The 19521-nt window shown below is 53.6% G+C and overlaps 4 protein-coding genes across 4 annotated transcripts; 3 read left to right on the forward strand and 1 right to left on the reverse strand.

Annotated features, from left to right (window-relative positions):
* Positions 1 to 2213: 2213 nt before the first annotated feature.
* Positions 2214 to 2822, forward strand: DACRYDRAFT_59261 (RNA-binding domain-containing protein; the record flags this gene model as incomplete). The annotated part of the gene is made up of 3 exons (XM_040775548.1): positions 2214 to 2306; positions 2358 to 2387; positions 2442 to 2822. 3 exons carry the CDS (start codon positions 2214 to 2216, stop codon positions 2820 to 2822), a joined length of 504 nt encoding a protein of 167 aa, XP_040624270.1.
* Positions 2823 to 3990: 1168 nt separating this feature from the next.
* On the reverse strand, positions 3991 to 7508 carry DACRYDRAFT_97194 (uncharacterized protein). Its single transcript, XM_040777433.1, has 2 exons — positions 6647 to 7508; positions 3991 to 6589 (listed from the first exon to the last, which is right to left on the reverse strand). The coding sequence occupies exons 1-2, from the start codon at positions 6689 to 6691 to the stop codon at positions 4163 to 4165; spliced, it is 2472 nt and encodes an 823-aa protein (XP_040624271.1). The 5' UTR covers positions 6692 to 7508; the 3' UTR covers positions 3991 to 4162.
* Positions 7509 to 10418: 2910 nt separating this feature from the next.
* Positions 10419 to 10939, forward strand: DACRYDRAFT_25142 (uncharacterized protein). The gene has a single exon (XM_040774029.1). The coding sequence runs from the start codon at positions 10455 to 10457 to the stop codon at positions 10833 to 10835; it is 381 nt and encodes a 126-aa protein (XP_040624272.1). The 5' UTR covers positions 10419 to 10454; the 3' UTR covers positions 10836 to 10939.
* Positions 10940 to 15549: 4610 nt separating this feature from the next.
* On the forward strand, positions 15550 to 17802 carry DACRYDRAFT_72262 (uncharacterized protein). Its single transcript, XM_040775964.1, has 6 exons — positions 15550 to 16412; positions 16463 to 16641; positions 16708 to 16738; positions 16790 to 16870; positions 16926 to 17363; positions 17414 to 17802. The coding sequence occupies exons 1-6, from the start codon at positions 15873 to 15875 to the stop codon at positions 17738 to 17740; spliced, it is 1596 nt and encodes a 531-aa protein (XP_040624273.1). The 5' UTR covers positions 15550 to 15872; the 3' UTR covers positions 17741 to 17802.
* The last annotated feature ends 1719 nt before the right edge of the window (positions 17803 to 19521 follow it).

Below are 19521 nucleotides of genomic sequence, written 5' to 3' on the forward strand. Positions count from 1 at the left end.
TGAGAATGCACAGTTGGGGCTGAGGACAAGGTGATTTTCTGTCTTTTTCGTTTGCCTCTGATTCTCTCTATTACTAGCATATGACTGACCTGATGATGCCCCCTTTTATGATTTTTGATGTTTGACGCTTCTTCCACATTCCTAACTCTATACAGTACAATGTGATTCACGAGGGAGTGAGGAATGAGATTGCACGCTTAATCGTTCCTTGACCCCCAGACGTACAAATTTCGAGGCATGCCACGTACTCGTTTGTTCGTCATCATCTAAGTGTCTACCATAGGAAAGTGTACACCTGGCCAGCAGGGTGACGCCCCGCGGTAGAATTGATAATGATGACCTGCGCCTTGTCACTATCATTGATAATGTACGGGATATCTCTCCTTTTTAGCAGGCGGGACAATGAAAGACCCTGTCTCCTGCCCTGATCTGTTTGCCATCGCCTTCCTCCCAACAGGCTTGCTTCCAGACTTCCCTGCCTCCTAATGTCACTTTGATGCGGAAGCGACGAGATCGGGGCCAATAGCAGGGAATGAGAATACGCTGGCAAACCGCGCTGACAGCTCTCAGGGACAATCATGATCATGACAATGTCCAAGGTTGGCCGGCATGGACATTTCGGCATTGGGTAAGATTGTGGGAGTTGAACAGCATGAGACCAGGAGGGAACTGGCATGCAGGTGTCTGGCGAGATAGACTCCCCGGATACGACACCCTGATTCCGTGTGGTTCTGGCCGGCAGTGTATGAACGGAAGGGAAGAAGAATGGGAGTGACTGGTGAGAAGAAGGGAGAACCGGACCAACCTGTCAGTCCTGTGTCCCGAAGTTCCCAGGCCCTGACGGCCGATATTGACCAGGAATATTATCATTGGGCAGTCACGTCCGCCTCCGTTTTGCGGCTGGACCAGGGGGATAAAATGCTGTGAAATTGAATAATATTGATATTATGTATATTTTATTGTCAACCTCGGGGATGTTAGAGACCGTTGCCACTGGCCCTGTCTCTGGTGTGTTCATGAAAGGCTAAGGAAACACGTGCGCGGAAGCTTGCCCAACTCAGCTACAGGCTGGCGATCGGACGGGGGTCGGCGTTCCAGGCCCCACGGATGGACTCCTGGACCCCCTTTGATCTCCCTCCGCCAGGGATGGGATGGGACAAGGAGGAACCCAGGGAAGGGCCGGGATATATGCCCCCGCAAGAATCCGCCCCCGAGACGGGCGGGGAATCACGCGGACGGAGCCAGAACGGAGACAGATCTGGACGGGGATCATATTGGGGCTATGTTTGGGTGGGTACGACTCTTGGATAAGATGTGGCAGGACAGGCCCCATGGTGCGGAAGAGGCTGATTGAGGCTGCGAGGACGCCCCTAACGGTGTTGGAAGTATCTGAGGCTATATGGCAACGCAGTAAATATTATCACAAAGGCGTTGAGGGGGGAAGTTGTGGGAAGTTACTATACGAAGGTGGGAAAGCGGCATCTCCCCAGGTGCGCGGGGACAGAGTTGACTTGGGCGGGATGTTCCCCTAATTCCCTAAATTTCTTTTACGCGAGTGTCGATGGGCCGAAAATCGAAGGCGTTCTCCGGGGGCTCTGGACGAGAAGCGAAGCCAGAGCGTCAGGGGGGAGGGAAGGAAAGGGAAGGATGGGGGGAGAGACAAATTGAGCAGACGGGCGGGTAAGGTACTCGGAGGGGGGGAGGGGGCCACTCCGTTTAAAGGGGCTCAACTCGATGCGCCCCGGTCCCTCCTTAGCTTGATCCTGCACCATCATCTGCTCCAATTCCCTCTCTCCTTTCTGTGGTCCAGCTCTCGTCCCCCTTCCCCTCCCTTTGTCTCCATCGCTAGACCTCCTTAGTCCAGCATACATCTACCCCCCACACTGACTAGCAACATGTCAGCCAAGATCTACGTCGGTTAGTGCACGTTCCCCTCCTCATCAACTGTTCCTTTCCCGGTGCACGCGCATCCTCCCCCTCACCTCGCGTCATGCGTACGGGACATCATCTGGCTGCATATATGCGCGATGTTGCACTAGTATATCCCCACCGGTGCAACCAGCCCCCTTTGTTCCCCGTCCGCGGACGTGGGATAACCGTCATCGACAGCCTCCTGTCTCTCCCATGCCTCCGGTCCGTGACACTGACTTGATGACTGTTCTCGTGCTCTCCTCCCTTCAATCAATGCCGATCCATCGCATCCCATATTGTGTATGCTCCCCGACGCGCGTTCATCTCGCTCCGCCCTGGAATATGCGCATATAGGAAACCTCTCCTGGAACACTAATGACGACACGCTCCGCTCGGTATGTCTTTCGTCTATTTTGCACATATCGCGCTTCCTGACGGCTCTCCAGGCCTTCTCTCAGTTCGGGCAAGTTCTCGACGTGCGTTTTGGGGAATATCTGAGTGCATCTCCCCCTCTGACTCATTCTCCACAGTGTATCGTGATGAAAGATCGCGAGTCTGGCCGCTCCCGTGGCTTTGGCTTCGTGACATTCGGCACCTCGCAGGAGGCGCAAGCTGCTATCGACGGCCTCAACGAGCAGGACCTCGACGGTCGCCGCATCCGTGTCAACCTGGCCAATGCCCGCCCGCCCCAAGGAGGCTCCGGCGGCTTTGGTGGTGGTGGTGGGTATAACGGTGGCTCTGGCGGTGGGTACCAGGGTGGCGGAGGCTACGGCGGCGGCGGGTACGGCGGTGGACGTGGCTCTGGATACAACTCTGGCGGGTATGGCGGCGGAGGATACGGTGGTAACTCCGGCGGCTATGGTGGCGGAGGGTACCAGGGCGGCAGCTACGGCGGCTACCAGGGTGAGTAGAGTGTGTCATTCCGGATTGATTTCGGTCTGTGGCTGTGACTGACAATGCTTTAACAGAACAGCAAGGTGGTTACGGCGGTGGGCAGACCTACTGAGCGCTTTCCGTTTTGGCGGTCTGCTTCCCCCACGTTTCTCCTTTCTCGATCATGAATGCTGTTCTCAACTCGTCAAAAAAACCAAAAAAAAAGCCAGTAACAAAAACTAACGAACGCCCTTCTCGCTCTTCTGACTCCTCGCCCTCCAAAATCGACCGCTCCCAGCATCGAACGTTCCTGCACGCACATGTTCCCGGGTCCGTCAACGTCAAATCTGTACTCAATGTGTCCTGTCCTCGGCCTGCCTGGTCCTCCTCTCTGTCCTGTGGCTCTGTACTCTGCCGTTCCGTGTTCCGTCAGCCCGGTTCCAGTCTCGGTCTCATTCGGATTCCCAAATGACCTCTCGCAATTCCCTGTATCTCTATCAACCACCGCAATCAAGCAGGCCGTTTCAGTTCCCTCCGTTCCGTCCATCACGACGTTCGATGCTTCTCCAACCAAGTCTTCTCGTCTCAGTCTCAGTTTCTCTCTCAGTTTCACTTCTCGTCATTCGTCTCGCTCGTCCTCCCGCATTCCCGTTTACGATCCCGTTCCACTGGTCCTGCACTGTGTTGTCCTGTGTGCACCCTCGCGTTGTTCATGATGCCTCCAGTTCCGTATCCATTTCACGTGTTCCGTTTTCCCCCTGTGCCCTGCCGGTGTCTGTCTGGCGATGCCGCGCTGATGATGACGACTATGCTTTGTTCTTTCCTTACTTCCTTTCCCTCTCTCTCTTCTCTTCGTGGTTGTCCTCCCCTTTAATCGAGACTCCACCCGAAAAGAACGCTCCTAGCTAAAGAAAAGTCCCTGTTGTTCCCTGACATTGTACCATGTACTGTACCCTTGGGTGAAGGAACTTTGAGCTGTTGTCGATCCACTTTCTGTGCCCTTCTGTAGTGTGAACTAATCTCAATGCAAAGATGTTGTGATGAGAGACCACTTCAGCAGCGGCATATGCCGACGACTGAGTCCCTCTTGGTTTCAATAGAACAAGGAAGGCATACACTTCGACACTAGGGTTTGCTAAGCGGTATCGGTTTGCCCCTGGAGGAACGAACTGTGCATCCAACTGCTTTCTCACAGTTCGACGGTCTGTTGCGGAGGGGTCCGCCAAACATATATACATTCGAAACGTTCCAGGCAAACCGTACTATACTACGAATTCGAACACTATTCTCGTGACAAAGCGGTGATTTCTCGAGCTCATACCAACCCAGTTCCAAGATTTCCAAGACTTGTTAGATTTCCCAGTTCCAAGGTTATCCGTCAGTAGTCAAATCCCACGTCCTCCAAACTCATCGTCCAGCTGTTATAGTGCGCATCGTCACCCTGCTCTACCACCTGGTTGATCTGATTCTGCATATTCTGCAGCATCAGCCCCTCCTGCGTCAGATGGTCGGGCAAAGGCGTAATCAAGTCCGAAAATGACATCCTAGGTCCGCGCGCGTCCACCCCAGCAGCACCATCCAGCACGGCGTCCAGGGGCTGGCCAAACCAGTGATAGGCCTGGAAATGTTTCCCGTCGTCGTTGGGTACGGTATAGGCTTCTTCCGCATCTGCGCTCGTGACGGGAGTGTCGAAGCTCGACGCGCTGAGCAGTTCGGTGATCGCCTCGCTCGGTTCGGAGAGAGGGCTCGTACTCGTACTCGTACTCGTACTCCCGCTGCTGCCAGAGGTGCTCCCACGGGAGTGGACGACCTGATCTTCATCACGTTCAAGGCGCTCTAGCTCTTCAAGGCGCTCTAGGTCTTCAAGACGCTCTAGCTCTTCCTGAGAGATCAACTCGATCGCGCCGTTAACTAGTCCGACGACGATGCTTGGCTGCCTGGAGCGTGGGGTGCGAGGAGAAGCCATGTGACCGACGGCGATGCTTGGCTGACGGGAGCGTCCTTCCTCCCCTTCGGAGAGGCGGCGTTTTCCTTTTCCCTTCACGGGTGTAGGATCCTCCTGCATCATAGGTTCGACGGACATCGCATGCTGGTTGGTAACAGAGGTTTCAATCAAAGGCGCCTTAGAGTTCGACGCAACGTGGCTGCGGTCAAGCGACTCTCCACCGGGGATCCATTGGCCAGACCCAGGAGGGCAGTTCGTCCTGCAAGGCGGCGGGAAGACTTGGTACGGATCCTCATCACCGGTGGGAGGGGCCATCCGTTCATCCATGTCGAAGTCAATCGGATCCCTGACAACGTCGACCTCGAACTCAGTGTTCTCTTCGCCGTCGCAGTCGATGTCGACTGGCCCTCTGACCGGGTCGTCAGGCTCGTCGCGGATCGACCTTGGCTCGGGTTCAGTATCATACATCACCATCCGGCGCTTGGCGGAAGATGTCTCAGATCCAGTAGAGAAAACGAGCTGAGCGGGATTGACGCGACCGAACTCGATAGCGGGGCGCACAGGCCTCACGGGGGGTGGCGCCTGAACCGGCTCCAGCGGTTCCAGTAGTTCCGGGAGGCTAGTGGCGATCAGCGCGTCCTCCAACTGTTTCAAGTTCATGCTGCTTATGACCTCCGGCAACAGCGATCGCACTGGCCCAATGTTGTTGAACGCGGTCGGTTGTCTCGGATAAAACAGTCTCCTCGGAGGAGGGATTTCTTGCGCATCGGGCCATCGTCCCCTGGTAGACGATTCGGCGAAACACGTGCTGGGGAGAGGGAGAGGCGCTGGGATCTCTTGCACTTCATAGTCCGCGCGTACAGGAGCGGGCTTGCGATAAGGCTCTTCAACTGGTTCATCACTGGCATATTCCATGTCTTGGTCTTCTTCTTCCGTATCATATTCCTCGTGAGAATCGTAGTGCTCCGCGTGGTTGTCTGTCTTTTCGGTCATCTTCCACGCCATTGATGCGCGCATCCCAACATTTGACGTGAGAAGATGCACGGTTGGTAATACCAGATGTTCCGAGTGTTCGGGAACGACGGGACCAGATACGTTTGGTAAGATCAAGCTGTTGTCCTCAGGTTGATGCTCGATCACAGGTTTCTTTATTTTGTCTTGCGTTATGCAGCCGCCAACATCTGCACACGGATCTGGGATCTTGCCGCTTCGAACGTCCGCCTTCAATTTACGCCAGGCTCGATGACTGTATCCCTTGGAAATCCGAAGACGATTTTCTTTCTCTTCTCGCTCCCTCTTCTCCAGCCGCTTGAGCTCCGTTTCCTCTGCGCGTTTCTGGTTCTGCAGGTCCTTCTCAGACTCTCGCTGCAATCTGGTTCTGGGACGATAGTGATAGTCCGGATGTGCGGCCTCGAACTCTCTCTTGAGCTGGAGATAAGCCAGATGGTAGGGTTCGCGCTCGGCCTCGGTCAATACTTGTTTCCAAACGTGTCCCGCGAGTTTGGAGATATACCTCTGCGGCACAGGGCGAACTTCCTGACCGGAAGAAGGATCGACGACATTTCGATATGCGCGAAGGAAGTGACTACGATAGACAAAGAACTTGTTGGGGATGCGTTTGATATGAATCTCTTCAAGCAAGTCGTCTTCATCACTGTCACTGTCCTCCTCAGAGTTGTTATTGTTGACGATGTCAACGAGTCTCTGGACATCATGCAGGCCAGGAGGACGGAACTCCCAGTTGTAGTTGCTGGGATCGAAGTGATCATCCCTGCGCTTACGAGCTGATTTAACGCCCAACGTGGTCTGTTGGTTCGAGGTGCGAGTCCCAGCAGTCGGTCCACTGCTGTCGTTCCCGCCCTATACACCGACCAGTGTGAAGGCGTGTTTGTTTGATAGAGAGACTGGATGACTTACATTGGGAGGATAGGACGTATTGGTAGACATGATATCAAGTACCATCTAATCGATGGTGGTGGGATACGAATACCAGAGACGACAGCACAAGGTGGACGTGCAAAATCTCGTGCCTTGGGGTGCCCGAGTTTGAGGCGATGGGGATCCCAGGGACAAAAGGAGCGAGCCTGGAGGGACAGTTTTTATTGGGACCCAACCCCCCCAAGTCCCGCGGCGTTAGAGGGCCTTATGGATATATCACTTTGTTTGAACGCAGGAGAAAGGCCAAGGGTTCTTTCTTCTTGGATATTCCTGGTCATGCGATACGCGGAACTGCATGCCGAAAGTGCCATTATGCAACCTAAGCGGGGATATTTGCACGTTCTGTTTGTCACCATGTGCATCGCCCGGGCCTTTAGACGATAAACAAGCTGTGGACTCACCTTTTGCATCTATAGCACAACCACACCGATGACTGAGAGGTTTATGGCCTGACAATATCAGAGTATCATATGAAGAACACATCCGTAGGTCCGTGTAAGAGTGCCGGAGACAAACGGACGTACATGGTTGTTTGACCCTAGCCCAAACCTTCTTGAAAGCATCCGAACAAGAAAATTTTGACGAAATCACATACGTGCCATATTTTGACTCACCTATAACCCATCAACCCACGCCGCGAGTATTGCATATCGTAAATAGGCTCGCCGTTCGAATAAACATGTCATGTCTCGGTTGTAGCCTGAGAATGCCCAGGGCGTATCGACAGGGCCCTTCTAGGGGAAGGGGCGGTTCTGGATCGAGAGAGGTGATTTACCAAGAGTGTCCTTTTGGGGCATTGACATTGATAATATTGTTGTTGACAACCATTGTAATGATGGCTGTTTGAAGAATTGTTGAACAACGCCAGATCAAGGGATGGGGACTAGCGAGACAGAGAACAGAAAGAACAAAAGGATGATCTGACTCGGAGTACATGCACAGCCACCCAGTTTGCACCAAGGAGCCCTTTTGTTCGTGCCGAATAAGGCAAGCGGGAACAAAAAAGCGCATCTGGACAACGACATGTCAACGAGCTGTCAACGATTGTCCTGCTATATGCATGATCACCTTCTTTTGTTCCTCTTTACTTATGGAAATTATTGGGCCAGCGAAGCGCTCGCAAGAATCTGTTGTAGATAAAGACAAAGGTAGGCTGACTTCGCTGTCATGCGCACTGCATTGGCTTTACACATTATCGCGTTTAGCGCTGTCACAGGGGGGCCGATTTGAATTCAGCGTAACGAGAAGACAGAGTAAGAGTTAGCTGACAGAAGTCACGGGCGGCAATTCATGCATTCAGGGCAAACGAAAGAACAAAAGAGGGACCCAGTACGCTCTACATAGTGATGATCGATGCCGCGAATGATGCTTCTCGGCGAGTGATGCAACTCCGACCTTGCACAGATAAAAGAGGGCCTTCCCCACTCCCGCACCTCCTCCCGCATCCCACTCCCACGAGTATCAATCGACAATACCCTCCCTTCATACGATTGCTCGATACCATTCTCCCTCACATCGTGGTCATTGACTCTTGTGACGGTAGTGGCACTGCAACGCCTTCCACCACATTCTGGTCAAACCCCAACTCTACCAGTTTCGCCGCAGTTCATCATTTACCACATCTTACTCCCTTCGGGTTCTTTTACAGTTATGCCCTACAGACGCAACAGCGATGCAGAGGTGGGTTATTTATCCAATACCCTCTGCGCTTCACTCACCTCGCTGATAAACTTGAAGGAATCATGTCACAGCGACTATCCGGATTCTCCGGTCCCGCTAGCGCCTCGCCACAAATACTTTGGTTCGATGCGGAACGAGAGAAATCCTAGAGATTGGAGCAAGATGACCATGCCGCCTGCTCGCCCGGCCAAGAAAGACCTCACCTTCGATGCAAGCAAGTATGAGTTCGAGTTCTCACCCTACGACAGCAATTCCTCGTTGCTAGGGTACGAGGGTCTCCTTGACATGTTCCCTCGTCCTACAGGCGACGATGATGAGAGCGCTGGTCATGTCAAGCGCGTATCAAACATGTTCTTCGTCTTCCGCACGCACTTCACCAAGACCTACAAGAACGTGCTCGACCCGAAGACTGGTCGTCCCCGCCATCCTATTCCGGAGAAGGACATCTCTCGAATGGCTGCGTGGGTATGGAACTTCCAAATGACCCATGCCGAGCGTCGGCCGTATTTTTACACCTACCTTCAACTCAAGTACGAACATGAACAGGATCACCCCGATTACAAGTACCAGCCGACGCGACCGCAAGAAGCGGAGCGGATTAAGGCTGAGAAAACCAGACAACGAATCGAAGGGCTCCAACGGCAGAAAGACGAGGCAGCGGCGAGACGCGAACGGGACGAACAGGAGTGTAAGCTGGCCAAGGTGTCGAAGAAGAAGTGGGCGGCCCTAAAGCGAGAACGGAGAAAGCAAAACGACGAAAACGGACTTCCGGACTTGCGTCTGGACACAACCGTCTCAAGCGATTACGCGTCTGCTTCCCCCTACAGCTATACGTCAACACCGCTGAAGTCAACAGGCTTTCTTGGAGCGAAGACTGCTACACATAAAGCCCCATCTCGCTCACCACTCGATCCCTTTGTTATCTGCAACAGTTCGAAGGAGCCTGGCCCGATGCCGATGTCTGTGGGCTGGAACAACTTCAACGGCGGTCAGATCCCCTCTCGCCTAGGAACACCAGGGGTCAGCCAGCGGATCGAGATGCCTAAGCTCATAAGCACTCCCGTGCGCCAAGCAAAGGCAGTGCCATCCATTTCTCCTCTCGTGGTACGTTCCATCCTACTGTCAGAGTTCGCTTGATTGACGCCTTCATCTAGGAGCAGAACGGGTTGGGCTTGCAGTTTCCAGAAGTTACACAGACGCCATTTACGGAGCTCTCGGTCTTCAACTCACCGCTGTCCTTCCCATCGACAACACCCAGACAGACCCCGATTTCCCAGAACATGTCATCGTCCCATACTGGGCAGAACCGGAGACCGGTTGCTGGCCTTCCTTCCCGCGCCCAAATATACGATGAGTCTGTCAACTTGTACGACTCAATGGAATACCGGCAGAGAGTTCCACCGCCTCCTTATACACCCCCTAACACGATGCCACCTAAGCGCGCCAGACCTCATTCGCCTGCCGTCTTCAACTCGGAACCCATCAAACATTGGCAGGCGACCTTACCAGTGACCCCATCTCCATTGAGTAACAGCATCGCAAAGGAGCGTATGATATGGGGTGTGAGCCCGCAATCTGACGAAGTCGATAGACGCTTTGACTTCGGCACACGGAGCTCGTCGGCGCCCGAGGAGGTGAGCGCGTTGCTGGCGATCGATCCCGCACAGTTGTTGACATTGAGTAGCAGGACATTGGAAGAGGCATCATCTCCCCTCGCCAGGCTCGCTTCCAGACTGTTCATGAGGACTCCGATGAGAATGCGTTTACCGCCGCGATGCCTCCTCAACTAGGACACAAACGCCGCGTGTCTGAAACCGGCCAAGGTGGTCGCTCTCGCGAGCCATCGTACTCTGCAGCTCCGAGCAACACGACAAATAACTGCGACGCCGTCGTCACTGGTGCCCAAGACATGCTCGAGGACGTGTTTGCCGCTCAGCAGCGGGCACTCAACGTTGCTTCCGGGAGCGGTTTCGAATACTTGAATAAGGACTTTGAGATTACGGCCGGCCTGTTCGCTGGGGCGTCAGCTGACCTGGCTGCTTGGATGGGTGGGTCTTCCTTGGAGTATGTACCGCCTTCATCCCAGCCTACCTCTTCAAAGAACAACATGGAGCGCGATGAGAACAACGAAGACGCCAGCCCTAAATCGAACATAAACAATTCCACCGACGCGTTCGCTCTCGTAAGCACGTTTGCTGCTGAATTTGTGGATGGCCCAGAGTACGAAAACCACGTCGGCGACATCGCCACGTTCACATTCGTTCCTTTCATGCCTCCCTGCATCCCAAATCCAGACATGATCAGCCCCATCCGCAGCTTCGCTAGAAGCAGCAGAGGTGACTGTGGATCGCCCAGGCACGAATTCGCTATGGCTGACGGCGACAGTGAGAAGGCCATGAGCCAGTTTTTCGATTTCACATCTGGGAGTGAAGCTAGCCCAAGACACCTCCATTCCCAAGTTGTGTCGCCGGTTGCATCGGAAGCTTAGGCCGACACGTCGAGTCCAACAGCCTAGGCCAACAACATCAGCATTATTTCGCCTCCTCTCTGCATCTTTACGCACTGGTTGCATATTGACGACTCTTTACGATCACACTTTTCCCGTCGAACCATACTGTTACATATGGGCAACATAGCAACTCACAAACCAAGTACAAACTGCTTCTTTCATTACCTCCTTTCGAAAAACGCTTCTAGCCCTGGGAAGTAGGCATCACTACTTGCACAATCCCCGGTATGACCGTTGTCGTTTAATTTCCAAAAGTCATGTGAAAAGGATCGTCTGTTGTAAATTACTTTGTTCAGTAGATATTACCTTTACCATTTAAGAAATGAGAAGCGTTTTCCTCAGGGACATAACAATAAGTGTGATTCGGGTCTGCAGGACCCCTGACTGCGACGCGTCTTTCGCCACTCTACCAGCAACAACAATACGCCGTCCCACTTCTCCCAATAAGCGCCTCCCACACCCATATCATCTTTTTGGCCTTTGCTTATATTTCAAGTGCTGCGTATTTGGATTGATATACCCTACCATCTTATTGAATTGGACAATAGACGACGAATACCAACTGGAATAGCCTCGGCCTTAGCGCGACCCGCGAGATCGTCCCGTTTTGCTCAGGAGCTCTAGTACTTGTCGGACTCCGAGAAGACTGTACCCCAGTTTCCACCCTGTTCCCCATCTCCCACGCCCCAGATTGTAACCACAATTCTCAACGTCGAATATGTCGATACTCGCATCACCACCAAACCCCACCATATTAGGCACCAATTCGACCCGTGTTGGTCTTGCGACCCCTGCACCCTCTCGCTTCACACATGTACCGAGGATCACCCCGGTTCAGCTCAAGGAACTACAGTCGCAAGTACCGCGCGGAACCCTCCCCACACCCATGTCAATGCCCCCTCTCCGATCACGCAGTTACGCTGCTGGATCTAACGAGGTGTCGGAGTTCTCAGCGGACGAAGTAGCTACCACTTCGTCTGCTGCAGACGCACGAGCAGAGCGCGAACTGGCGGACGCCAGAAGAACCAAGGAGTTGGATTACACAAATGGGCTTATTTCGACGCTGGACAAATTACGGTCTCGTATTACTATCAAGCCGCAGGGTAGTTCGAGCACATCTGCCAGCACAGAGCCTGGTAGGTCAAATATACTGTTCTACCCGAATATCATCTGAATGTAACTAAGATGAAGAGGAGAAGCCGATACCCCGATTCTCATTTAAGGAGTTACGGGACCGAGGGGCAGCACTATCAACAACTTCCACAGAAGAAACGGCGCAGAGTGCAAGGTTACCCAAGGGTGACAAACTTGAGAATAAAAGCAAGTTGTCGCGTTGTTTTTCTTCGTCATGCACAACTTCTGACGGACATTAAGTTCTCCCTTCTCGTCCCGAGGCCATACAATACCAGAACCGGGCGACATATCTTGCAAGCGGCTCTGCTCGTGATTCGCCATCTGACCAAAAGAGCGACGCCGAAAGCTCAAATCCACTACGGCATCTCCCTCATCTACAACAATCGTCCAGTGTTTCAACATTATCTGGTCATGAATCTACGCCCCGTCAACAAGCGTATGGTGCGGCTGGCAGGAGCAAATCAACTCGCCTAGGTGACAGGAGTACATCCTCAAGATCTAGCACGCCCACTCGTGTAGGAAAGTTCGACCAAAGTGGTCGCCAGGGAAGAGCCGACGATGACATCGAGATTGATCACCCAACATCGCATCTCAACATCTCCAAGCCCCTGAGTGCTCGTGAGATCAATCCGGCCGAAGATGGGCAGTCCTCAGGCCGCAGCTCTCCCGGCCTGTCCCTGCACGCGTCGGACTTCTCAGAGGAAGAAAAGCTACCCAGAAAAACCTTGCATGACCTTGATCGGCTCAATTGGCTGCAAGTGGCGGAGCGACAGTTACAGCAACCTCGTCCTGGTCGTTCACCATCCCCCGAGATTTCTGTACCCTCACCAGTTTTGCGCCGTGGACCTCTGTCTGATTTACTGGACTCCTCAACGCCCGTTCCTCATTTCAGCGGTCATGCACACCATCCCAGCCTCGGAAGCGACGTGTCGCTCTCTCTATCCATGAGCTCGCTGCTTGAGGGCGGGAATACGCCTGCGGACGGTGCACCTAGCACGAGCAGTCCCATTAAACAGAGGACAAAGCTAAATCTGAGATCTGATGAACAACGGCTCAAGCGACTACGAGAGTCATCGGCTATTAGGAAGACACCGAGTCCCGTCCTTAACTGGAGATCAGAGGATAACGAAGAGAAGTTTGCGGGCCCGAGCAACCGTCCGCCCTCTAAGGAGGAAAGTGAAGAGCACCAACTACCCCGCAACGAAGCTCGATTATCGAATCAATCATCAAGTGGCAGTGCTCGGAGTCGGTCCCTGAGGGAAGAAGAAACGTTGCTGAGGCGTGTTGGGCGGCTACTCAGTCCAAACCATGATAAAACGACCGAGCACATAGGGGCAACCAACGCTATGTCTCCGACAGAGTCCTGGGACGTGGTATCAGAGGACGGTATGTTCATGTATCATGTACTTCAGGGATGCGGCTAATCTCCTTTTACTCCAGTTCAGAGCACACCTGGGTCTTCTAGCGTCACAAGCCGTTTTGCCATGGAAAAGACCAGAACGTATATACTTCCCATGACATCCGAGGTTCACAGTCTACCCCAAGCTCCGTTGATGGAAGAGCAAGACTCGTCGAATGCCAGTCATCGCACAGTCACCCAGGAGGACAATCAAGGGAGCAAACCGAGACCTGGCCGATTCTTGTGGCGCGAGGACGCTCATTCCTCTTCCGACGAGCATTCCACCAAGGGAAAGGGGAAGTCTTCAAGCACGGTCATCGCGAGCCTGCACAAGTCGACTCCTTCGAAGACGTCCGGTTCTCGGCAGACAGGGTTCGAAGCTTCACCCATCCCGCCAGACCTTCCACAACTGCCCGCCATGCCAAGCACGCAGAGGTCTGCCTCCTCCGCAGTTAAGCGACCTCCATACGATGAAATAGCGCCCTACATGTCGGATTCTTCCGACGGCCCCCGTACTCTCATCAATCAGGCCAAGTCGCACATGAGGACAATGCCAGAAGAGATCCCTGAGGATATGACTGCATCATTGGAGGGTCCGCTGCTTCGTCCTAGTCGTCGAAATGCAAATGATGATCGAGACTGGGAGAAAGTGACACCCCTGAATAGCATCATTTCTGTAGCAAGCGCCGTGACGCCTTCACGCCAAGAGCAGCAGAGCCGCATGAAAACACTCTCCCGGGGCATAGAGGCGCCGCTGAAGGGGTCACCGTCTAAGTCCAGAAACTTGGCAAATACTTCTCCGGAGACCAGTCATCGTTTGAAAACTGACACGGCAGTCGAACGCGTTTCTGGGATGCCATCGCCTTCCCTACTTGGTGAAGCGCGTGAGTCTCGTGTACAACCTCAAGATTCAAGCGCTGCCATATCTCAGACGAAACTGTCATCCATGATTGCTGCACGCTCGGTCTCCCTAGGGTCTCTGAACCGATCTGTGGTACCAACCAACGGTGTTTTGGGCGGTGTTACCGACTTATCCAATCCGGAGCTTGTTGGGCCAACACGAGCGGATGCCTTGAATTCGGTATACATTGACAAGAACGCCCTATTGCGCGCGGTGCAGAAGGCGGAGCATCTCCAAGCACTTGTTGATCAGTACGAGGAAAAAGAGAAAGCACGAATTGCAGACTATGTCAACCAAAGCGTCACCGCCGCCAATACTGTGCAGAATGCTCAATCTTCCATTGCTGTTTCTGTGGAAAAGAAGTCTCTTATTGCGCCTGTATCTAGGCCAGTCCGATTCTGGAGCATCTTTCGTCTCATTCTTTTGACTATTGGGTTGTTACTTTGCCTTGCGTGAGTAAATCTCAGGACAGCTAGCCGCTCCCGCGTTAACACTCTGACAGATCAACATTCGAATACGGCCGTTCGCAAGGCTCGAAACGGCAGTATCTGAAGCCCCCACCTCCTCTCCTCGCATCCCTTACTGCCATGTATGACAGCACACACGTCCAACGCACAATCCGCTACATGTCCCTCCGCCGACCTGAAATTGGGTATCTTCCTGTCGAGTGGGTTTCTTGGTGTATTGAAGCACTTGATTTTTTTTTCAATGGACCGTATTACTAATAGCTTTCTTTCCGCTTGCGACATCCTGCTTTGATGGTTTTGCATAGCATGTATTCTAGTGCATTTTATCTGCGATACATATCTCTGGTTTTCACGCTGTATTTCTCCTCTTGCATGTACACATCAATGGATTTGTTCTATCGTCCGCATACATTACCCATGTCGCACTTCATTCCAATGTGAAAGTGATTTTCGTGCACAGCGAATTGCATATATAGCGGTCTTGCGGGAAATTACCATTCCTCTTCATCACACAACATTCTCCCGCTGCATGTCATAAACTTTCCCACCTCCATCGGCCGTCGGTTCGTTCGGGTGTCAAGGCACGCGCCGCGAGATGTTACGGCAGACGGGTTCATTGGCCCGGCCCCTTTTTCTTTGTCAGCCCACCCGGTAAACCCTTCTGACAAGCGGAGGCAAATTAGTCCGATGCGGCTGGAACAGAACGGTATGCTGCACATGAAGGACATGAAGCGGGGAACGATGGAGAAGAGGACTGGACGGTTAACGACAGCGAGCTCCCTAATCTGTGGACAGTGGAGGGGTTGGCAGGCGTTCAACTGTCTACGGTCTACTCTGATCTTGGACGTCAACTACAGAAGGGAGAACGACATCGATCTGGAAGGAAAAGGTCGACGTACTGTTCGACAAGCCGCCCACTCATCAGTGACTATTACCCCGCGTGCCACACGTTTCAATTCATTCCCATCCCGCCCACCCTCATCTCCTCGAGCCTCCCCATCGCTCGCGTCATCAACATCTCTTCCCTCTTCTCTCCCTGCGAAACTGTGGCTCGATAGCGAGCATTTCACCACTCCCCCACTGCCCTCCAGTTGGCAGTGCTCTCTCGTCGCTTGATGCTGCCTGTCCTCGCCTCCAAGTCACGCCTCCGCTTCACTGGACGCGACGCCCTCGTCGCGCTCCTGGGCGCATCCTCCCTCCTCCTCTTCTCGCATCTCTATGGGCTCCGACCAGCTTCCTTCTTACCACCACCAATTCACGGACCTCCTTACTTTCGTGGTGCCTCGGACGAAGCAGTCCTTCCTGAAGGATTCACCCTGACACCCCCGAGCGAGTTTGCACCACCTGGTCGACTTTTTGTTGCGCCACCTCGCACGAAAGGTGTGACTGCCTCTACCCTACTCGCCCACGCCCCAGGATGGACCTTCTTCACAAACCTATATCTTTCTAACGGGACGTTCTTCATCGTTTCCGACGAAGGGGGCTTCGATGAAGGCTACTGGCCCCAGCGACGGCTGATCACGGCGACGGGTTTACCCGGGGACCACGAGAATGGACATCTGAGAGAGCCGACAGACAAGGAGATGCAGGTGATAACAGTAGACGAAGCGAGGAAGCGTTGGGGTGAGCGAGTGTGGGATGTAGAAGGCTTGTCGGTGTGTAGATTCCCCTTTTCATGGATCACATTGAGCTAACATAGTCTCAGCTTATCTGCAATGACCCCGACCAATTCCTCAAGCACTATTACCACGTTGCTGCCGAACTTCTCTTCGGCACCGAACGAATGCTCACCAACTTCGATCCTATGCCCCAGCCAGATGGGAGTGTATTAGCCCCGAGCCCGGATAGGATCATCTTCGTACACTGCGATGAGGCAGGTTTTACGTCAGTTCACTTGCTACTTTTGGAGAGTGGGGCATGGCGCTGATAGTTGATGGCTTGGCTGCACAGGGATTCGCCGCGTTTCAATCAGTTCTTTTTGGTGAGTCGAGACCAGATTGATGGAAACACAGCTGATGAGCATGTTTCACAGCCTGCCATGTGGCCATCCATCACACCTATGTTCAAGCCCACGTTCGACCAGTTTGCGGATCTCGTCAGAACACCATATAAGGTAAATATACGCGCATGAATTTCGGATTTCTTGGATCCACTGACCGACTTCTTAGGCGTTCCGCTTCCCGGCAGCGCTCTTCATCGACCGATCTGCAGCTTTTCGAGGTGATCAGACAGGGCCAACTTCGCGTACTCCTGCTGGACCATGGATGATCGGGGGTGGGCAATACGGCACTGGTGGTGAAGGCCGGAACAAGTACTGGTACGAGAACGCCCGTCGGCGTGTCGGCGCGTTCGCAGGCGTGCCTCATCGCGTCCTCGACATGGGCTTAAGGGCAATGGATCCACCTCTGGTCGACGGCGAACCAGACGCACCGGTCATCACGTACATCTCGAGGCAGCGCAGCAGGAGACGCCTGATCGAAGCAGATCACCAACGACTTGTACAGGCATTGGAAGACATGTGTCATCGCAAGGGATGGGTTCTGGATGTGGTACACGCCGAGGAACTCAGCCGGGAAGAACAACTACGGCGAGCTGCGCGCACTGTCGTACGTTTCCAGTACTGTAATGTGTAACATTTACTAATATATTCTGACAGGTGATGCTCGGCGTTCACGGCAATGGGCTTACGCATCAGCTGCTCATGCCGCCACACCCTTTGTCGACAGTCATCGAGATGTTCTATCCTGGTGGCTACGCGAGAGACTACGAATGGACTGCTGGTGTACTGGGCAAGGCCTATTTCGGCATACAGAACGACACTGTCGTCGGCCCGCCAAACATTCCAGACTTCAATTATCCAGAGGGCTTCCACGGCAACGCTATTCCCGTGCAGGCAGAAGTTGTTGTAAGGGTTATCGAGGAGCGGCTTGAGGGGAAGCGGGAAAGGATCCATTGGAGTGGTCATTCCGGCCTCGGGTACTAACCCCACGCCGCCGTTGTTGTAATTTCGTTCCTGTAACTCCTAATGTTCATCTGCTTGTTCAGCATATCCCAGTCTCTGTTCCAACGGGTTTCGCGTGACGATCCGGAACGCACACGTGATGTTTCAACACGACCGCGTCGCGCTCCGATCTGTAAATCCAAGACCGACGTGTATGTCTCGAGCCAAAAAGACATAAACACGCCCATATAAGGCTCACGAGAACGAGCTTGGATAGCCCCCCATCTAGGCCTTGAACGATTACCTTACCCCACTCCAACCCACCTACCATCCACCCCCCCTTTCCTCCCCCTCCCCCTTCAGAATCGAACACATCCGACCACGCGCATACACCCACTCCTCATGCTCTATCCTTCCTCCCTTTTCCCCCAGCGAGTCCATCCTCCATATCCGTCCGTGTTCCCACTGCCCCGCTGACGTATGAGCTAACATTCGGCCTAGCGCTGACTGTCCCTCTGCACACCGCGTGCCCGCGAAGACCAGTGACACACTTTCGAACACACTCCATGCACTACTGGTAACGACCACATGCGCCGTCGCGCTTTTCCGCACGGGCATTGGAGCACCCGACGTTTCTTACGTGAGTCCATTTCATGCCCCGGTTGCTTTTCCGCCTTACGCCCGTTAAGCGCCAGCAGGTTAGGTATACACTATACCTCATGGCAACCCACGGGCTAGACACTGGACATGCTCGTATTGAATCAGTGCCTTCCCACTACTACACGAACGGACGCGACAATATTCGAAACGACACCGGGCCTCCCCTAGAAGAATCCTGTCGTGATGTCGAACAGAGTGAGAGATGCGTGTGTACCCCCCTCCCCGGGTGTCTTCATACTAAGTCTCCTCACCAGCACAGGCCATCATTAGACGACCCATGGCAACCGCATGAGGCTATTTTACTAGTACAGTCATTCGACTTGATGGGAGTTGATATACCGCTGCAGTGAAAAGGAGCAGTTTCCCCAGTGAGTGTGATCCGTCGTACCTGAAAGCTAAAGGCAAGGCAATGACTTGATATGCAGCGTACCTTGTGCTCGTCACATTCATATTCACAACGAAGCTCGTCAAACGTGAAACTAGGTGCGTTCAATATGCAACCCATTCAGGCAATTTTTTTTTGGACGCAGCAACCAGGAGAATAGGCGGAAGCGGGCGCCTCCTGTACTCAGGTACGAATACAGCATCTTGCGCAAAAGGTCAACTGAAAATCGTCCCTGGTACGATTCAGGATTCGATGATCAGCCTCCCGGCGGGGTTTGGCACCGGCGGCCGCCCTTCGAAGATGCAGGCATGTCTCAGCCGTCGACGAACGGTCTTGCGTCATCTCCGGTACGCGGCCTTGCTGGCCAATAGCGCACCTTCCCGATGCAAAGAAAGGATCAAAACTGCTAGCAATTCTGACGGACAGGTTCGTGTTTTGCACGCTCTGTGACAGCCCTGCCGTTGCTCAAGGGATGGCAGTACCGGTAATTGAGTCGTCTCTATCGACGTCTCTGATCGGCGGTGCATCGTTCTCGACTCCATCGATTATCCAGTATCCGTGCACGTGCATACACGTGAACCCCTTCCGCAGAAGAACAACCTTTCTCAGGTTGTCGGTTGATGGGCTTTCGTCCTTTCTGGATGGGTACACCCTGAGTGAGCCAGCGCCTGACCGGGCGGCTGACAAGGGGTGCTTCTTGCGCCCAGATGGCGCCAGTGACACGACAATATTCTTCTCTCCCGACCCCACCAGGGCACTATATATCTCCCAACTTGGC

This window comes from Dacryopinax primogenitus, assembly GCF_000292625.1.
Source record: "Dacryopinax primogenitus strain DJM-731 SS1 chromosome Unknown DACRYscaffold_23, whole genome shotgun sequence".
Classification (NCBI taxonomy): Eukaryota; Fungi; Basidiomycota; class Dacrymycetes; order Dacrymycetales; family Dacrymycetaceae; genus Dacryopinax; species Dacryopinax primogenitus.